This window comes from Vanellus vanellus (genome assembly GCF_965231255.1).
Source record: "Vanellus vanellus genome assembly, chromosome: 1".
Classification (NCBI taxonomy): domain Eukaryota; kingdom Metazoa; phylum Chordata; class Aves; order Charadriiformes; family Charadriidae; genus Vanellus; species Vanellus vanellus.
The window spans coordinates 54,726,980-54,745,496 of record NC_138905.1 but is presented as its reverse complement, the minus strand read 5'-3'; the positions used below and the strand labels follow the sequence as shown (position 1 = coordinate 54,745,496).

At 46.4% G+C, this 18,517-nt stretch overlaps 4 protein-coding genes across 4 annotated transcripts; 2 read left to right on the top strand and 2 right to left on the bottom strand.

Moving 5' to 3' along the window:
• Nucleotides 1-6,239: 6,239 nt before the first annotated feature.
• Nucleotides 6,240-6,835, bottom strand: LOC309675727 (histone H2B 1/2/3/4/6). Its single transcript, XM_082488088.1, has one exon. It carries the CDS (start codon nucleotides 6,666-6,668, stop codon nucleotides 6,288-6,290), a length of 381 nt encoding a protein of 126 aa, XP_082344214.1. The 5' UTR covers nucleotides 6,669-6,835; the 3' UTR covers nucleotides 6,240-6,287.
• Nucleotides 6,836-7,020: 185 nt separating this feature from the next.
• LOC309675715 (histone H2A-IV) lies at nucleotides 7,021-7,937 on the top strand (the record flags this gene model as incomplete). Its single annotated transcript, XM_082488078.1, has 1 exon — nucleotides 7,021-7,937. The coding sequence occupies one exon, from the start codon at nucleotides 7,021-7,023 to the stop codon at nucleotides 7,408-7,410; it is 390 nt and encodes a 129-aa protein (XP_082344204.1). The 3' UTR covers nucleotides 7,411-7,937.
• Nucleotides 7,938-8,352: 415 nt separating this feature from the next.
• Nucleotides 8,353-9,187, bottom strand: LOC309675707 (histone H1-like). Its single transcript, XM_082488068.1, has one exon. It carries the CDS (start codon nucleotides 9,072-9,074, stop codon nucleotides 8,415-8,417), a length of 660 nt encoding a protein of 219 aa, XP_082344194.1. The 5' UTR covers nucleotides 9,075-9,187; the 3' UTR covers nucleotides 8,353-8,414.
• An 8,454-nt stretch (nucleotides 9,188-17,641) lies between these two features.
• Nucleotides 17,642-18,025, top strand: LOC309670569 (histone H4). The gene has a single exon (XM_082481570.1). The coding sequence runs from the start codon at nucleotides 17,653-17,655 to the stop codon at nucleotides 17,962-17,964; it is 312 nt and encodes a 103-aa protein (XP_082337696.1). The 5' UTR covers nucleotides 17,642-17,652; the 3' UTR covers nucleotides 17,965-18,025.
• The last annotated feature ends 492 nt before the right edge of the window (nucleotides 18,026-18,517 follow it).

Genomic DNA, 18,517 nt, shown 5'->3' with positions numbered 1-18,517 from the left:
AAGTCCAAGCCTCGATCACGAGCTCATCTATATGTTGCATCTCTTCCTCGATGGCCTGAGGCATCGTGGGCCCACTGAGCTATAAATCATTCACCCTTATGTTGCCAGTCCAGTTCCACCTGATCCACCTGCTGGTTCTTTTGATGTTCTTCAGTGGCCTGACTCTTGGGTACGTGGGCATCTATGTGACATACTTTTACAACCAGATTCTCTATCTGGGCAGCAATATCTTGCCACAATTCAGCAGCCCGGACGGGTTTGTCTCTGCACCATCAGTTGCTCTGCTTCCACTGCTGTAACCACCCACACAGGTCATTTGCCACCATCTACGAATCAGTATAGATATAAAGTAATGACCATTTTTCTCATTCAGCAATATCTAAAGCCATCTGGATGGCTTTAACCTCTGCACACTGGCTCAATTCACCTTGGCCTTCAGTAGCTTCTGTGACTCGTTGTTTAGGTCTCCACACAGCAGCCTCCAACTTTTGAAGTTTTCCTACAATATGGCAGGATTCCTCAGTGAACAGGGCATATTCTCATTTGCTGGTAGTTTATTATATAGTGCGGCCTCTTCAGCATGTGTCGCCTCCTCTGGTGATTTTCTGAAATCTTTGCCTGCTGGCCAGTCCATGATCACTTCCAAGTTGCATGATGTGTAGAGAGGACCCTCCCTTGGAACATCCAGCCCAGCACCAGCAGTCAAGGTGTTAAGAGGAGCTGTGCTTCCGTACCAACCACTTCCAAAACAGCTTGAACCCCTTCATATGCTGCCAATATCTCTTTTTCGATTGGAGTGTAGTGGGCTTTGGATCCTCTGTATCCAGGACTCCAAAACCCTAGGGGTCAACCTCGAGTTACCCCTGGTGCTTTCTGCCGGAGGCTCCAGGTAGGGCCATTCTCTCTGGCTGCAGTGTAGAGCAGATTTTTAACATCTTGTCCTGCCTGGACTGGCCTCAGGGCTACTGCATGAACTGTTTCCTGCATAATTTATTCAAAGGCTTGTTGTTGCTCAGGGGCCCATTTAAAATTGTTCTTCTGGGTCACCTGATAGAGAGGGCTTACAATCAGACCATAATTTGGCATATTAGGGTACACTGTGCACCGGTGTCTACCAGAGCCTTATACTGTTGGGGATATGATGTGCCAGGCCATTGATTCCACACAGTCCAGTAAACCCAGTAGTCCCTTTCCTCCACCTAGCTGGAGGCAGGGCCCCACGAGTTCTGATCATAGTTTCAACGAGGTGGGTTTTCCATCTCACTTCATCATGTCCTCTGTGTGGTCATGGAGGTAAAACCACAGGATGCTTCATGGGGTGTACCCTCTATATCCTCTCTCTTGAGCAGGAAAAAGCTTACTTCTAATAGCAGAGATACCAGTCCATACAGGTGCAGAGTGCAACCTATCCTCTTTGAGTTGCTGGAACTCCCGGACCAGTCTTTCCACAGCTGAGACACAAGCCCATAGGTAAGTAGAAAGACTTTCTTTATATTGCCAGAGTTGGTCAGCCACTGCATCCACCGTTGGTGTCTCTTCGTTTCCTCAGCTCATTGTTACCAATGAGCTAGCATACGATGATGGTGTGCTCTGTAGAAACTTCTGCCATATGAGTCAGATATATTGGACTTCATCTGAAGCCGTGGTTGACCGTGGGTCATCCAGGTCATGACAAATCAGCTCCTTCAAAGTCAGTTCACTCAGGTACTGGTTATCTCTCTCCATGATGGTCCACTTGTCTGGGTGACATATAATATCTTCCTTAAAGGGATACCTTTTGTTCATGGCTAACAGAAGTCATCTCTGGAGGCTGAGGGTTTGTGTTCTTTTTTCCAATCACTTGTCAATACCCTCTTTCCTAGACCAAGATCCCAGCTACTTGCCTTCCCTACTCTCTAATTCCAAGCCACAGGCCCTGTTACACCAGCATTGGAGCAGTCAGGTGACAATTTGCTTGCCCAGATGACAACTGAAATCTTTTTGTATATCTCACAGCTCACCCAGGGATAAGGATCAGGTGATTACTTCTGGTTCTTCCTCCTCTTCTCATGATGACCCTTGTTCATCTTCATCCCTCACAAAGTGAACTGACTTTTTTGTGTGTTTCTTCTTCTGTACAGGGGTGACTGATTCCAGCACAGGTGGCTTCTCTGGTTCAGTAGCTGCAGTGCCTGTCACCAGAGTTTGAATAGCTGCAGTACACGTCATTGGGTTTGAGTAGCCACCGCACTCATCGCAGGGTTGAAGTTGCTGCAGTCCCTTCACCGGGGTTTGAATAGCTGCAGTGCTTGTCGCAGGGCATTGGAATAGTGTGCCTTCATACACACCAATGTTTAATCCTAATCATAGAATCGTAGAATGGTTTGTGTTGGAAAGGACCTTGCAGATCATCTATCCATGGGCAGGGAAACCTACCATAGGCAGAGACACCTTCCACTAGACCAGGTTGCTCAAAGCCCCATCCAATCTAGCTTTGAACATTTCAAGGGAAGGAGCATCCAAAACTTCTCTGGGCAACCTATTCCAGTGTCTCACCACTCTCACAGTAAAGAATTTCTTCCTAACATCTAACCTAAATCTACCCTCTTTCAGTTTTAAAACGTTACCCCTCATCCTATCACTACACTCCCTGATGAAGAGTCCCTCCTCCTCTTTCCTGTAGGCCCCCTTTAATTACTGGAAGGCTGCTATAAGATCTCTCTGGAGCCTTCTCTTCTCCAGGCTGAACAAACCCAACTCTCTCAGCCTGTTTTCACAGGAGAGGTGCTCCAGTCCTCTGATCACCTCTGTGGCCCTCCTCTGGATGCAGTCCAACAGGTCCACGTCCTTCTTATGTTCCGGAGCCCAGAGCTGAATGTAGTACTCCAGGTGGAATCTCACAAGAGTGGAGTAGAGGGGTAGAATCACCTCCCTTGATCTGCTGGCCACACTTCTTTTGATGCAGCCCAGGATGCAGTTGGCTTTCTGGGCTGCGAGTGCACATTGCTGGCAAGACCTGAAACATATTCAGAAGTAATGAAGCACCTAGCAATAGAAGGATGCTGGTTTGAGCATCCCAAGGGTATACAAAAGTCTCAAATGCTGTTGTAATTAGCCTGGAGGAGAAGATGGAAGTGAAAGAAGCTGTCTCCTCCACAGATTGGTTCTCTGAAAATGTGAAAAGTGTAATTACTAAAAGTTACTGGATACTAAAAGTTTCCATTAAATAGCTCCTGAAGTACAGAGATGAAAGCGTCTCTTCCATTTCGCCTTGTTCATCGCTCTTAATCATTAACGAGTACAGCCACAGCACACACGATTTCATCATATCATAAGCCCACACTACAAAGCACAGCACAACAATAATCTTGACCCATGACCCAAGGATGATAAACAGCACAACAGGGAGCACATACAGCAGATAGGTATTACAAGACACAACCCCAAAAGCAACATTGTGACTATTGATCCCATACAATGAATGCTTATGACAAATTTGTTCTAATGCGCTCTTATCAGGTTTGTCATTATCTCAACCCATCAAGCCCCACGTTGGGAGCCAAAAGGCCACAAGGGCTGACCGAGAGTAAACGTTGTGATAAAACTAATGCTGCAAACATGTAACTAGCAGAAACTGTCAAACACAAGCAGAATGAAGAAGATAAGGACCAAGGAAACAATTCCAAGAGAATGAGGTAACATCAGAAGAAGGCCAGCCCAATGACCAAGAAAACCAATAAGAAATCAAGAGATCACTGGCCAGAATTAAGTGATTAGTCTTGGGGATACAGCTATAAATGGGGGCACAATCTGGGATAGGGGTCCCTCTTTGGAGGCACCCAGCTCAAGCTGCTCTGCATGTCAGAGAAATAAACTACTTATTTACTCAGCAGACTGCAGGCTCGTCTTCTTCGAGCTGAACGTAGGGCCTCGAGCCCTGCTGAGATGGTATCCACATAGTTCTAGACTGTGGTCTAGGTGGTGGCAGCATCATGCCTGCTACACCTGGATGATGTGTTTGAACACTGTTCCATCTTACTGTTGCTGGGTGATGTCATCTGGGTAGAGTGGATTCAAGAATACAAACAAAACTGGTTTGAACTGAATAGGAAAGAACATTAAAGAACATAAAAGATGGAAGAATATGCTGTCATGTGATTTTATATTCACACTATTCGCTTTATTAATTTGGAATGTTCATCCTCCTGTGGGATGAAATTATTATGTTTGCTATTCTTGCTGAGCCTAAATCCTACTACTTTGACCTCTGGTGAAAAGAATAAGTACACAAATTTTCCAAGGTGGTTGGTTTTGGTCATTTCAGAAACTTTGGTCTCAGCACTGATGGAAAAATAGTGTCCATGTTAGAATCAGATCTGATGATGTGTGTGTGCAGGTAGAAATGCTTGTTTCCTATTATAACCCCTTAATATTGCCTTATTATTCATACTGAGATTGGAAGAAGCAATTGTAAGCAACATTTTCTTTTCTGTTGAGTGAAGAGTTTCATGAGCCTAGAAACAATTTCATATACCAAAACAGCCTCTTTTTTTTTTTTTTTTTTTTGTTTTAAATCCCCTGGAATTTCTATGAAAGCTGTGTTAATGAAGCATGCAGTACAGAGCATACAAAGTCAGGAAAGGCAAAAAGAATGCTTATGGACTCCTGAAGAGGGAGGCCAAAAGGCACCACCGAGCTTCTATTCTTGGGCTGCCCTATAATAGCTGCAGTTTGAACCAAGTTTTTTTTTGTTTAGGACAACATAATTGATTGACTTTTACATGACTGATCGTTGAGAATAATAGCCACTGACACATTGTTCAAATGATCACCACCACTGTGAAAATCTGAGCACTTTTAGTATATGCTTTCTAAAGTTCCTTTCTAGCAACCCATACATCCCTTAACACAAAAACCTAGAGACTGGAATATACTAAGTTTTATTCATCTTTTTAGGTACCGGACATACAGAGCGGCCCAGAATATGCAAGTTGTTTCAAAGTTTGCACTAAGGTACTTGGAAAATAGATGGCTAAACTCCATTTGAAGCAGCAGGAGAACTGAGTATGGAGGATGCCTCTTACCACTGGATTATCTGAAGTCCAATCTGAGAGATGCCCCTTAGCCTTCAAGCTGAAATTAACTTTGATAAATTGGTGGCTGCTTTAAGAGAGACCCAGTGCCTGCCTCTGTACCTGCACTACCAAACAACATGCAGTCACTAGTAGAAAGGTTGACTTTTGTGATCCCGTGGTCCCTGTATGGACTAATTGTGTTCACAATTACAGAGAATATGCTTGGACTTCAGGATTATTCAGATCCAGTTTGAGAGAAGGTGACAATGGCTTGAATCGGCAGCTACAGCACTGTCTAATTACCCAAGAATGTGATGGAGCAATTGAGCCTGTGGCTTGAGGCTGAAAGACTTTAGGACTGATTAGTAGCTATACATGATAAACACCCACAGTTTAAGAGATCAGCCCACAGTGGCTAGTTTCTTAGTTTTTAATAGTTTAAATGCAATTAATGACACATAAATACAGGAAAGGTCGGGTAGGTATGAAATAATATTTGTTTTTACTGTGTGCTTTTAGTCACAAGGGGAATATTCTCTCCCTAAAGCAGTCCTAGGGACGAGCTGTGCAAGTTACTGTAAAAATCACATGCACAGCAGAATTACTGAGAAAGTTAATGAAGATAAGTAATTTTAGAAAGGGATTCTGTGTGGTACTAATCACTGGGCTATTGGTAAAAGCTTATTAAGACAAATGTAACTTGTTACTATATAAATTGTTCTATAGTACAGTGCATTGCAGACCTCTCAAGATGCTAGGAAAAAAAAGACTGAGCACCATCAAGCGGTAGATATTGTTATGGCAGTTATAACGACATACCTAGATAATTTTCCATCGAGCAATTAATTTTCTTTCCTGAATAGAAAACCACAGAAGCTGTTTATTCCCCCAATTTACAACCCGTATAATATGAACACTTGAAACAGCGATGTATTGCACGAGAAATATACATACCACAAACTTAAGTGCAACAGAACTGTGAGTTAACGGTATCAGCTAGAAAAAAAATACAAAACTTCAGCTACAAAAAAACTTTAGTTACAGCAAATCATTTATTGCCAACTAAAAGTATATGTTGCATAACAGAAAACGAGAACAGTATTTTATCAAAACTTAACAAACTTAAATCAAGAACTCACGTTTTTTTCAGCATTTGATTGTACAGCCCTTTTAGAGAATTTGTGGGTGGCTCTTAAAAGAGCCTTTGGGTTAAAACTGGCGGCGCGCGAGGCTCTACTTGGAGCTGGTGTACTTGGTGACGGCCTTGGTGCCCTCGGAGACGGCGTGCTTGGCCAGCTCGCCGGGCAGCAGCAGCCGCACGGCCGTCTGGATCTCCCGCGAGGTGATGGTGGAGCGCTTGTTGTAGTGCGCCAGGCGCGAGGCCTCGCCGGCGATGCGCTCGAAGATGTCGTTGACGAAGGAGTTCATGATGCCCATGGCCTTGGACGAGATGCCCGTGTCGGGGTGCACCTGCTTCAGCACCTTGTACACGTAGATGGAGTAGCTCTCCTTGCGGCTCTTCTTGCGCTTCTTGTCGCCCTTCTTCTGCGTCTTGGTCACCGCCTTCTTGGAGCCCTTCTTGGGCGCGGGGGCGGACTTGGCCGGCTCGGGCATCGTCGGAAACGCGCCTGTCACAGACCGAACAGCCTGTACTGCTACAAGCAAAAAGCGAACTGAGACCCTACAGCCGCGTGCCACGTATTTATAACTCCCTTATGCAAATGAGTAGCGTTCCCTCTGCCTGCTTGCATTGGTCAGAAGACATCATCGCGTCATAACGCCCCCACAGCCCTTTTTCCATTGGTCGGAATGCGATTCGCCTCTTCATTGGCTGCCCGGCGGAGACCTACTTCTCAGCCTATCAGCGACGGGGCGAGGCGGCAAAGCGAGGCTATAGCTGCGGAGCGGCGGCTGTTGCCTCCGTTCTGCTGCTGGAACGCTCTTAGCAGTGAGGGAACGAGTGAGGATGTCGGGCCGCGGGAAGCAGGGCGGGAAGGCGCGCGCCAAGGCCAAGTCGCGCTCGTCGCGGGCCGGGCTGCAGTTCCCCGTGGGCCGCGTGCACCGGCTGCTGCGCAAGGGCAACTACGCGGAGCGGGTGGGCGCCGGCGCCCCGGTGTACCTGGCGGCCGTGCTGGAGTACCTGACGGCCGAGATCCTGGAGCTGGCGGGCAACGCGGCCCGCGACAACAAGAAGACGCGCATCATCCCCCGCCACCTGCAGCTGGCCATCCGCAACGACGAGGAGCTCAACAAGCTACTGGGCAAGGTGACGATCGCGCAGGGCGGGGTGCTGCCCAACATCCAGGCCGTGCTGCTGCCCAAGAAGACCGACAGCCACAAGGCTAAAGCCAAGTGAACGCAACGGAAAAGTGGCACGTTGCCTCCTCCGGAGAAGATAACCTTAAGGCTCTTTTCAGAGCCACCCACAAAATCATAAGAGAGCTTAGTTATCCATACTATAGTTATGCCGTTTTATATTAATTACTCAACCCGTATTGCCTTTTTTTCCCCCCATGTTTATTAACAGTAGTTTTGGGTTGGTGATAGTAGCAACGCTTTCCACGTTTCGCTTAACATAAAGTCGTGTCAAAATGTCCGTACAAAGCAGCTTCTTCCAGGGATGGGATATTTTCCTTTTAGGCGGAGAACACGGGAACGCTGTGTCTCAGTGAGAGCTGCCGTCCCTCCACCCCCCTCCCCCACGTTTTTTCTTCTCCGAGAGTGGCTGAAACAGCCCCAGAGACAGAAGGAGAAGGGCGGGGGAGGGGAAGGGGCAGCGGGCCGGGCTCTCCACTGGCCAATCCTGGATCAGGGCGGGCTTTTTCAATACTTAAAGCTCCTTTTCTTTCTTATCGGGAACAAAAGGAATGGGAAAGCTCGGCTATTATCGGGTCAGTAAGCAAACCCTCCCCTCCTCCCCCAAACAGACAAAAAACAATTAAGGAGACACCTTAAGAGAAATAATACAATAGATTTAGACATGGCTCAGTAATAGCGTGCCTGACAATTGCATTGCTTTTGTTACAAAACATATTCTTAAAAAAAAGTACATCCGATTTTTATCAAATCACTACTATAAAACATTGCTTCCTGGTAGTCAAACCAATCACTCGGCAAAAAAATTGTAAGAGTCTACACTTCCCTAAAGCCGCGGCGTTATACCGCGCTCGTTGGCGTTTCCTTCAGTAATCGTGGTGGGGGGGGAAAGACACAATTGACCTCTGATGACTTACGAATTACTGGATCCTTGCTGCAGATTACTGACGACCTCGGTGCCTCAGCTCCTTTAGGGAAAGTGTGGGTGGCTCTTAAAAGAGCCGTTGGATAACAATATGTAGAGCAGAACTCTTCTGGGATAATTTACTTCTTTTTGGGTGCCGCCTTCTTCGCCTTGGCTGCTTTGGGCTTGGCCGCCTTCGGCTTCGCTGCTTTGGGCTTCACTGCCTTCGCCTTGGCCGGGCTCTTCGCTGCCTTCTTAGGGCGGCCTGCCTTGGCCGCTTTCTTGGGGCTCTTGGCCGCTTTCTTGGCCGCAGCGGCCGCCGGCTTCTTGGCTTTCTTGGGGCTCTTCTTCACGGCCGCCGCTTTCTTGGGCTTCTTGGCGGCGCTGGCGGGCTTCTTGGCCGCCGGCTTCTTGGGCTTGGCCGCGGTTGCCCGCTTCTTGGGGGCCTTCTCTTTCACTTCCCCGGGCTTCTTGTTAAGGCGAAAAGAGCCGGAGGCGCCGGTGCCCTTGGTCTGCACCAGAGTGCCTTTGCTGACGAGGCTCTTGAGCCCCAGCTTGATGCGGCTGTTGTTCTTCTCCACATCGTAGCCGCCGGCGGCCAGCGCCTTCTTGAGGGCGGCGAGGGAGAGCCCCTTGCGCTCCTTGGAGGCGGACACGGCCTTGGTGATGAGCTCGGTGACGCTGGGGCCCGCCGGCCTGCGGGCTTTGGAGGCGCCCGCCGCTTTCTTGGGCTTCTTGGCGGCGGCCTTGGCGCCGGGCGCGGGCGCATCGGGGGCGGCGGCGGGAGCGGTCTCGGACATCGCGGCGGCGGAGTCCTCTGCGGAGCAGGCGAACACAATTGGGCTGCCGCGGGTCAGATGCTCGTATTTTTAGAGAGGAGCCGGGCGGTGATTGGTGCGTTGCAGAGCCCGCCCCGCTGCACGGCCGGGGAGCCCTTCGGTGTGCTCGATTTGTGTTTCTTTGGACTAACAAAAGTGTGTTTTCCTCGGAATTTCTGCCACCAAATCGCCCCATTTCCCCGGTGAGGGAGGAGAAGAGCAGGTACTTGCGTTCGGGAGAGTTTCCAGCCGCAAACGCGCGGGCTGAGGTAAAGGAGAGGCGATAAATCCCGTGTGCTGCTGCTGGAGAGACCTCTGAAGAGAGAAACTTTTGTTTTTCCTTGCAAATTAAAAATTTCCTTTTGACATAAATGTTACAGCAACGACTCAGTCTGATTCTTTAGAGGGTTTTCTTGGGGTTAAAGTTGAAACCTGCCGATTTAAAGCTATTTTGACAGTTTAAATTGATTTTGAAGAGGAGGAAGTAACACAGACTCCTCTTTCAGCTCTGAATATGGATTAAGAACCGGTTCCTTTGACCATGTGTTTTACCTTCTAAAACGCTAAAGTCCGGTGAAATAGTGTCTTCTACAACCTCCTATTGCACTTATTATAGATCCATAAGCAATTTGTTAATATCTGGAGATTTATGAACACACAGTTGTTTTATTTTGCCTTCCTGGAATTTCAGTAGAAGGGAGGCAAACTTACCCTGCTACATTGTGTTGGGTGTTTTCTTTCTTTTGTTTGTTTTCCATATTAATTTCTGTACCAATTATTAAGTAAATCGAGCTATTTGCTTTTCATCTGGTATGTCACTTTCAAGGAAACTGTCATTTGATATCTGATGTTACAAAACTACAGCTTTGTAAAAGAAAGCAAGCTCCTAAACTTCTGAGGATGTTTACTGAAATTATCTTGGTCTCTATAGTAATTTAAGATGTTTGAGGGCTCATGTAGCAGTTTAGTAATGCTTTTCCTGCCCAGAGATTATTATCCTGTCGTGTATTTTCTCTATCAGTAGTAGAATTTAAAACCGTATTGCTGTTTATTTTTTTTTTTTTTAACACATCTCCCAGGGCATGTCTACACAAAGGTTTATCTATAGCCAACTCTGAATCCTCTTCCCACTTTAAATAAAACCCACCTAATTCTCCCTTGTGCATTTTACAGCCATCACTGAAATGAGGAAATGCTTTCAGGACAAAAACTGGAGCACTTTGTGATAATCTGAGTTTTAACAAGGGGAGAGGTAGGCCATAGGTCGTTCCTAAAGAACCAGGAAGAATTCAATCAATATCGCTATCTGGATGAAGGTGATGTAATATGCTGAACAGAACAGAGCTCTGGAATAATATTTCACGAATCTCTACCTGATTATAACCAAAGGTATTATCCATTGCCTTTCGTAGTTATTTAAGAGTCGCAAAGACTACACTTCAGCCCTGCCCTCTGACTTCCTTTGATATAACCAGATGTAACTTATTATGTAAACACAGTATTTAAGTAGATGTTAGCAACTAAAATTTCAGATTGTACGAACAGGTAGTTTTAGGTAATCCTGTTTCCACCTCATTGATTCATTTCAATGTCTGCTTTCTAAATACTAAATATGTATATAACATGAAAACATTTTAGTTTGCTGTGAAATTGTGTTTCAGTGAATATGAAACTATGACTAAATGCAAAGAAGGGAGAAATCGCAACTCACACCCTAAAAGAAAAAAATAAAATCAGAAAAAAAGTTGCAGGAAAAGTGCATGTGAGCTCTGTAATGCTTCAACAAGAAGATAGTTGAGAGAAGGGCTAGTCGAATTGGAACTTTCAGGGTCTTATTTGTAAAAGTTATGTAGCGTAAATTAAGGATATAGGAATGAAATAAATGGAAGTGGATGTGGGTATTGAAGATATACCTTTGCAAATTACCAAAAAAATGAAGTAAAATAAATATAGATTTTTAAGCCTGTATCTTATAGGTGTTTGTAAACTAATGATACTTTCTGTTGACTTTACTACACAGTGAAATAAAGTAGCAATGCTGTGAGGAGATGACATTTAGCATGTACCAAGACACTTCATAGCACACGGACAGAGGAAAAGCGTAGACTGCGAGTGACATGTCAGCAAAATGAAAACTCAAGTTGCCTACCCTTGTTATTTTGAACTCATACACATTTCCTTCGGTAACCTTCACTGGGGGAGATTTAAATACTCCAGTCCTCAGTTGTGGCTTCACAGAGTGTTGATTCCCATTTATTGGAGGCTGAAATTGAGGTGGCTAAAATGGTCACCATCCCAGTTGTCTGCCTGGCTTTTCTCCCAGCAGTTGCTACCCTCTCCCTCTTCCCAATAGGGATAGCTAATGATATGTGTAGCAGCTTCCGATCTCCAAAAGTTACAGTCTACTATCTTAAAATAAACTGAAGTAACTTCAGAAATTTCACAACACGAAGAGAAGCCCTGATCTTTCCTTTTTAATGGCTTCTCAGCAAAGACATAAAATAACCAGCTATTTACAATTGCTGCTTGGAACATGTCTTCTTCTCTACATGAAAGGAATACACGCAGGAACAAAATCTTGGAAAGTTAAAGTGCATTCGGCAATTTTAAAAAGAGTTTGCTCTGCAGTCAGAGCAGATAATTTTGAAGGAATGGACAGATGTACTCAGGCAAAGAAAAAAATCTGACAAAGCATTATATAAATGGCAGGAACGGCAGTTTCACCTCCAGCTGAGCAAACGAGAAAAGGAAATAATCCTGTTTTAGTTATAGGATACTGTAGAAAGACTTGAGGAAGAAGGCACCACACATATTCTGACATGCCGTTTGGCTTTCCCAATGAGGTGGGAGGGAGGTAGGCTTCATCATTCATTAAAAGAGGAGGGGCGCGATAACAGGATCTCCAGCGAAACTTTTGGGGAAAGCATCGCTGTAGTAACTACAACATCCGAATGACTTCAATCCTTCTCACCTCACGGGCACACCAGCAGGCCACGCTACATCGCAAACCCGCACGAGATTGCAATCTGAACCCTGCAAGTCACTTCCCTTCAGATACCCAGATCTGTCCAACTTTTGCAGTTAAGACCTCTTGGCGTAAGCAAGGAGACACATGAACCACAGCCAAGGGCTGGCACTGCACCTGAGAGCTATCAAACATTCCCATCTCCAGTTTAGGACCTGCCGGTACTTGTTCCTAAGTGAACGAGCTCTGGGTTATATTTAGTTATTTTTGCAATAATGAGAGGTGGCACGGTAGTTGTTCTTCTCAGGCAATTTTGTTAGGAGGCATTAGCATGAGAGCTAGCCGCAGAAATGTGGCTGATGGGCTGCTCTACTTCTGTCGGCGAGTGTCGCGCTCGGTCCTTCTTAGCCAGCCGGAGGTAGTACAGCTGATACGCCTGTGCGCCGCAGCCCCTCTCCTTCCTTCGAGTGACAGTTTCCAGAGAGGTTTAGGAGAGGGCCTTTAAGTTATGTGCCGCCCTCCCGCATACATGTTCCACAGGGAAGAGGTGTAAATACTCCCTGCAACCGTGATTACACTCTTATTACAGCGTTACACCCATGCCTTACTTGCCCTCAGTGACTTCATCCTTCATCTGAGTTACAAATGTAATAACTCGTGCCATCAAACCAGCCAGCACAGTTTAACAGCTTTTAACCCTTAGCTAAGCAATTTTAAAGTGGTACCTACCAAACTACAAACTCGTCGCAGCCCAGCAAACAAATCTTAGCCTACATAATACCAACGTTGCTGCTGCTGCTGCTGCTGTTATTAAGACTCCTAAGTGTAAACGAGGCCACACGAGGCCTTTTAAAGCCAGCGTATGGCTGAGCATCTGTAGTGGGCAGGACAAAGAGGGTAGGGCAACGGATGACTGTCCCTGTAGACTCAGCTTCCTGGAATGTTGCACACTCCTCCCTGTACTCTTCGTTAAGGGTTGGGACACCTATTGTGGCCTCCCTTCATCATGGCCGTGGCATGTCATTTGGCAATTGAAAACCCTATAGCCCGAATTCTGGATACGTCCATAGTTAGGAGGTGCTGGGAAGGATGCCCTTCCTGGGAAAGACGGAAAAAAAAAACCAGCAAAAATGCAGGGGACCAAAACAGAACAGAACAGCTTCTGTTTCCTTCCCAGAACAGCTAATGAGAAAAAAAAGATACATTTTGTTCTCTACTCTACGGGAGTTTGTCAGGTTAACACATTTTTACTTTTCTCACACACAGGCAAAGAAAAGATCCTCACTGTCAGTCAGCTGTCAAAAAAAAGAATTTATTTGTGTATTAAAGTACTTTGGTCTTCTAAAGCTAAGCTAAGGCACTTAAACTGTCTTCTGGACCATGCTGGTGTGCTTCGAATGTAGTCATCAACCAGCGATTGAGGACCTCAGTCCTTGAGACAAACTGTCCATGAAAGGTAAGCAATGTTAACAGAAGCTCCAGCAGCCATGGCTCCACAGAGAAATCATCTCCTCCTGAATCTACAGGGCCTCTCTTTCACCTGCATTTAATAGTGAATCCCACCGAGGAAGGGTGCCACCACATTGTCTCTTCAGATTAGCATCTCCACCAGCACTGAAGCTGGGCTGCTCAGAGCAGTGGGCAGCCCACCCAGAGCAACGCTGAGCAACCCAGTCTTCCTCCCCATGACACCCTGGCTCTTCTGCGTGCTTTCTGCCCTCCACCCTTTCCTATTTGTGTGCCAGTGCTTCCTGTGGGTGCTGGCAAGAAGGAGGGAGCAATGTGACCAATGGAGGGACGAAGTGTCTTTGGGCACGTAATGCGTGCACAGCTTGTCTGCGATTCATCAATCTCCCTGGCTGGTGACACCCCAGGCGCTGATGTGACAGGCTTCCAGGTGTATTTGGGTTGGCAGGCAACCCATTTTTTTTTGACACACAGGCAGTGATGTTGGCACCCAGAGACACTATAGGCTGGACTTCTGCCATCGATGACAGCCAAAGTACTGTGGCACACACCACGTGAAGGTGCTTTCATTAAGCCATGCTGCCTTGCTTGTTTTCCTCCGAGAAGTGAGGGTGAAGCAGGTACCTGCTCCAGATAAGGCTGTTTGTGCCATCTTTCCAGAGCAGGAGTATCGGAAGGTAGCACTTGGGTGCCTGCAATATAGGCTGACTGCCTTCCCATAGAAGGGAGCAAAAAGGTATTGAAGAGTTGTTCAGTGCGTAAGGGTGCTGTGAAGTAACTTATGGTTTTTTTTGCAGTAGATGCTTTGCAGCTGTGCAGTCCATGGGCTGGTGCCAGAGCGGCACTGTCCCCGGTTAGGATGTCATCCAGACTGCCAGGGGCACTGGAAGGGCCGGCTGGTGCCTGGATTGCCCCACAATATACAAATGAGGCCAGTCACTCAGCTCCTGCTATCAGACAGTTCGGAAGTCAGGAATCTGGCTTCACAAGCTCGTGGAAGTATGTGTATACAGCGTGGGCACATTCAAGAAGAATATATTTCACCTGTTTTGCCTGCAACCCGCCTTGTATGAACTGATTCCAGAAAGAAGGATCAGATTCCACATTAAGTGTAATAAGTCTAAATCTGGGTCTTCCTGACATATTTTTTTTTATGGTTTGGACACTGAAAATGCAATCAAATTTTGTTTTCTTCATGCTTGAAATGAGGACTAGAATAACAAGTTTAACTTTTGTGTGAGATTAGTAGTTTGTAACATCTTAACATTTACTCGTGTGGTTAGCAAGACCAACACACAAGACCAGCACTGAGTAGCTGTGAGCAGGGATCAGCCTGTGTCCGGCTGAACAGAGGTGATAAGTAAAAAGAAATCAGCTTTGGGTTTACCCAAATTACAATATGGGGCACCTACCAGAAAGGAAACTTAATATTCCAAATTAGCCAAGGTTGTTGAGAAAAGGGCCTGATGAACAATAAAGTAAACGTTTGGGTAATTCTGATATTGACTGTCCAGATCTAATGCATGTTCTTTTATGTAAACAGCTTCCCAGGGTGGGGTGGGGTAGGGGGGAGTAAAGAAAGAAAAAAGGAGAAAAAGAGAAAAGGCAAAAAAAGGGTTTAGGCTCAACAATTGAACCAAAACTTAAGTGGAGGCAGAGGTATAATCTCTGCTTTTTTTATTAATTCTTTAGAATAAGACAGGCCTTGGCATGTTGAGTACATGGAAAGGCTTTCAAGGGTTACCGCTGGTGGTGACATTGCTGAATGAGGACAGGAATGTTTGTTTGCATATGACACTAATGAAAATAAAAGGTTCTTATACTTGCAAAGAAAATAAAAGGTTCTTATACTTGCAAACTGTCAAGTTTAGGGGTTTAGGTTTTTCTTTTTTTCTTTTTTTTCTTTTTAATTTTACAGCATGTGATTACTCTCCTAACATGGTGGATCCTCCTAGCTCTAATTTGGATTGTTTTGAGGTTTTTTGTCACCTGGTTATGGTCTCTTCAGTGTTACAGGAGACACTAGCTCATGCTCTATTGGGCTACTATTTGGGGGACACGAGCCCTAACTCTGGGATAGAAGAGAAGATGATGGCAGAGTGTAGTAGTAGAACTTGTTTCTGCAGTTAGGAATGTCATCAGGGATCCAGAGTGGGGAGAAATGAATGGGCAATATGAGCGGGACAGTGTTGAGATTGTGCTGCACTTTGGATTGCATTCTGCAAAGTGACTTATGAACATAACACTGGAAGAAGTGAGTAATTCACAGGAAACTTCCATCTGGGCCAATATCCCATCCCTGGGAGATGCTGGTAAAAAAAGTGTGTAGGAACAATAACTGATATCTCATCAAAATGATGCATTAGGTCCTAGTGAATTGTAAGCCAGGGATTCACCAAGTGAGGGAGGATGTATTTGAATCGGAGACCTTTGAACTGATTTTTCTCCTGTGTGTTTATTAATTGCTTTCTCTGGATATAGCACTCTCATTTTTCATCTTTTAGGATGTGGCTTTAGCATGACAAATTATAAAAGGCTGAGGAAGAGGTACAGTGGGAGCTTAGATGGACAAATGGGTGACGGACATGTATACTATAGGGTGTGCATCCCTGTCATAGAAAAATCTCATTTATATACATTTAAGTGTCTTCAGCGTGTGTGTGTTACAAAATGGTGCTGGAAAACATGCTTTCTATGGTGTAGATGATGTGGGACAAAGTGGCAACCAGCATAGGAAACTGAACTCCTTTGCCTGTAGCTGAAGAGAGATGAAGGGGATATATTTGAAGCAAAGGGAATGACAAGCCATTTGAAAGAACAAAGAAAAAGAAATTGGGCAGGGACAGACAGAGACATTCATATATAAAATATCAGAACTGAAAGCAATTGGGAAAGAATTACCTCACCATTATATTTTTAGATCCCATCACTCACACAGACCTTCCCTCCTGGAGTCACTGTGGCTGAGGCAGAACCAAATACCAATGTCAGCAAGAAAAAAGGTTGTCAGAATTCATTAAGATCTTCCTGAGCCCTTCATCTTGAAAAGATCTCCTCTCTCTCTCTGTGGATAATGATGCGTGTATTTGGCCACAATGAGCACAGGCAAACAGTCCATATTGGAATTATGCTAATTTCATAGCCCCAGTGGGTGCTGAGCTACAAAAAGCAAGGACTGCAAGGATAGCCAGGAGAAATGAGGTATAGCTTTAACAGTCTTGATGACTGATTTTCAGAGTCATGAAGTGATACCAAAATAACAAAGAGAAATCTTGTCACTGGCTATGTACACTGGTAAGAGGAAAATATATTACATGAAAAAAAGAGTATCTATACACTCAGAATGATGTAAGGCGTTTGAAAACATGGAGATTTTTGAATGTTACCAGGATGTCTGGGACTTAATATGAATCAAAATTCCAGATGTAGGATAGAAAACAAAGAGCCTTGTCCTGTTCTATATGGAAAAAGCCCTTTGCAGACTTGCCCATGCTGCTATAGTCTGAGTCAAGCACAGCCAGCTTCAAGAAAAACGTGCACACTTCTTTTTTCAGGTGCAGTGAAGGCATAGATGTAATTTTCCTGATGGTTTACAGCATAAGGCAAATCCTAGTACAAGGCCATGAAGGCAACCTGTCAGTTCAGACATTTAGCAGCCAGATCTCAATACTACCATTGAGTCATTGAGAAGTCAGCTCAGCGCTGTTGAGACATGGTCAGCATGACCTTAGCAACGGTCCGTGGGGGCAGCAAGGCCACGGGTTCCCTGTTCAGGGGCGCGCTCGGCTCTTGGTAAAAGGAAGAACCGTGCGCCGCCGCCCTGCCGGCAGGGGAAGCTGCCGGGAAACGGCGCTTCAGGGCCACCGAGGCTAGGGGAAGGCGAGCGAGGCGGAGGCAGAGACGGTGGCGGTGACTAGAGCGGCGAGGCCGGCCAGGCCCCGGGGAGGTGCCCGAGAGCAGCGAAGGGCGAAGGCCCCGCCGCGCCGTGCCCGCGGAGGGGGCGGAGATCCAGGCCCCGCCCCCGCCGGCAGGGCCCGCCCCTGTTCCCAATCAGGTCGGACCACAACACATAAATACCCGCACGCCGCCAGACACAGCACACCGCTCGGGTCAAAGACTGGTTGCAGCATGTCTGGCAGAGGCAAGGGCGGGAAGGGGCTCGGCAAGGGGGGCGCTAAGCGTCACCGTAAGGTGCTGCGCGACAACATCCAGGGCATCACCAAGCCGGCCATCCGCCGCCTGGCTCGGCGCGGCGGCGTGAAGCGCATCTCGGGGCTCATCTACGAGGAGACGCGCGGCGTGCTGAAGGTCTTCCTGGAGAACGTGATCCGTGACGCCGTCACCTACACCGAGCACGCCAAGAGGAAGACCGTGACGGCCATGGATGTGGTCTACGCCCTTAAGCGCCAGGGACGCACTCTCTACGGCTTCGGCGGTTAAAGCTTCTTTGCTTTGTGGATCATCTTACTTCGCGAACCCAAAGGCTCTTTTAAGAGCCGCCCACTTTTCTCTTTAAAGGAGCTGTGTCGTGTCAAGCGATTACTTTTCGGTATTGTTTCCTTCTCTTCTATTACTGCTTTTTGCACCCTTAACGTATTCCCCCTCCCTCCCCCCGCATCGTTTTTGGTGAGCTGTAGCCAGACTGGCTAGGCTTGTGGTTCTTTGGCTGTAGATTCCTCTAGTTTCCTGCTGCTGCATTGTTCACCTCCCTAGTTGTGCCTTCCCTTTTCTTACTGCGAGGAGCTTGCTGTGGTACTCTGCTGGTTCATGGCTCTTCCGGAGGCATTTATCGATGCTAGGAAGCCCTAGAAACTGCCGAGGCGCAAAGGCACAAGCCTTAGTGCCTCCCTTCATGGGCTCTGCTTAGAAAAGAGCAGGAGCCAAGAGAATAATTCCCCTACACCAACAAAAACAAAATAGAGGGAAAAAAGCAAATCCCAGTCTCGCCTCCCAGGTGTTTTACTATAGTGCGGCGGATTCTCTGTTTCCTTCT

Excerpts from the sequence above, each read along its gene's own strand:
- LOC309670569 (XM_082481570.1), top strand. The coding sequence starts at position 17,653 with ATGTCTGGCAGAGGCAAGGGCGGGAAGGGGCTCGGCAAGGGGGGCGCT.
- LOC309675707 (XM_082488068.1), bottom strand. The coding sequence starts at position 9,074 with ATGTCCGAGACCGCTCCCGCCGCCGCCCCCGATGCGCCCGCGCCCGGC.
- LOC309675727 (XM_082488088.1), bottom strand. The coding sequence starts at position 6,668 with ATGCCCGAGCCGGCCAAGTCCGCCCCCGCGCCCAAGAAGGGCTCCAAG.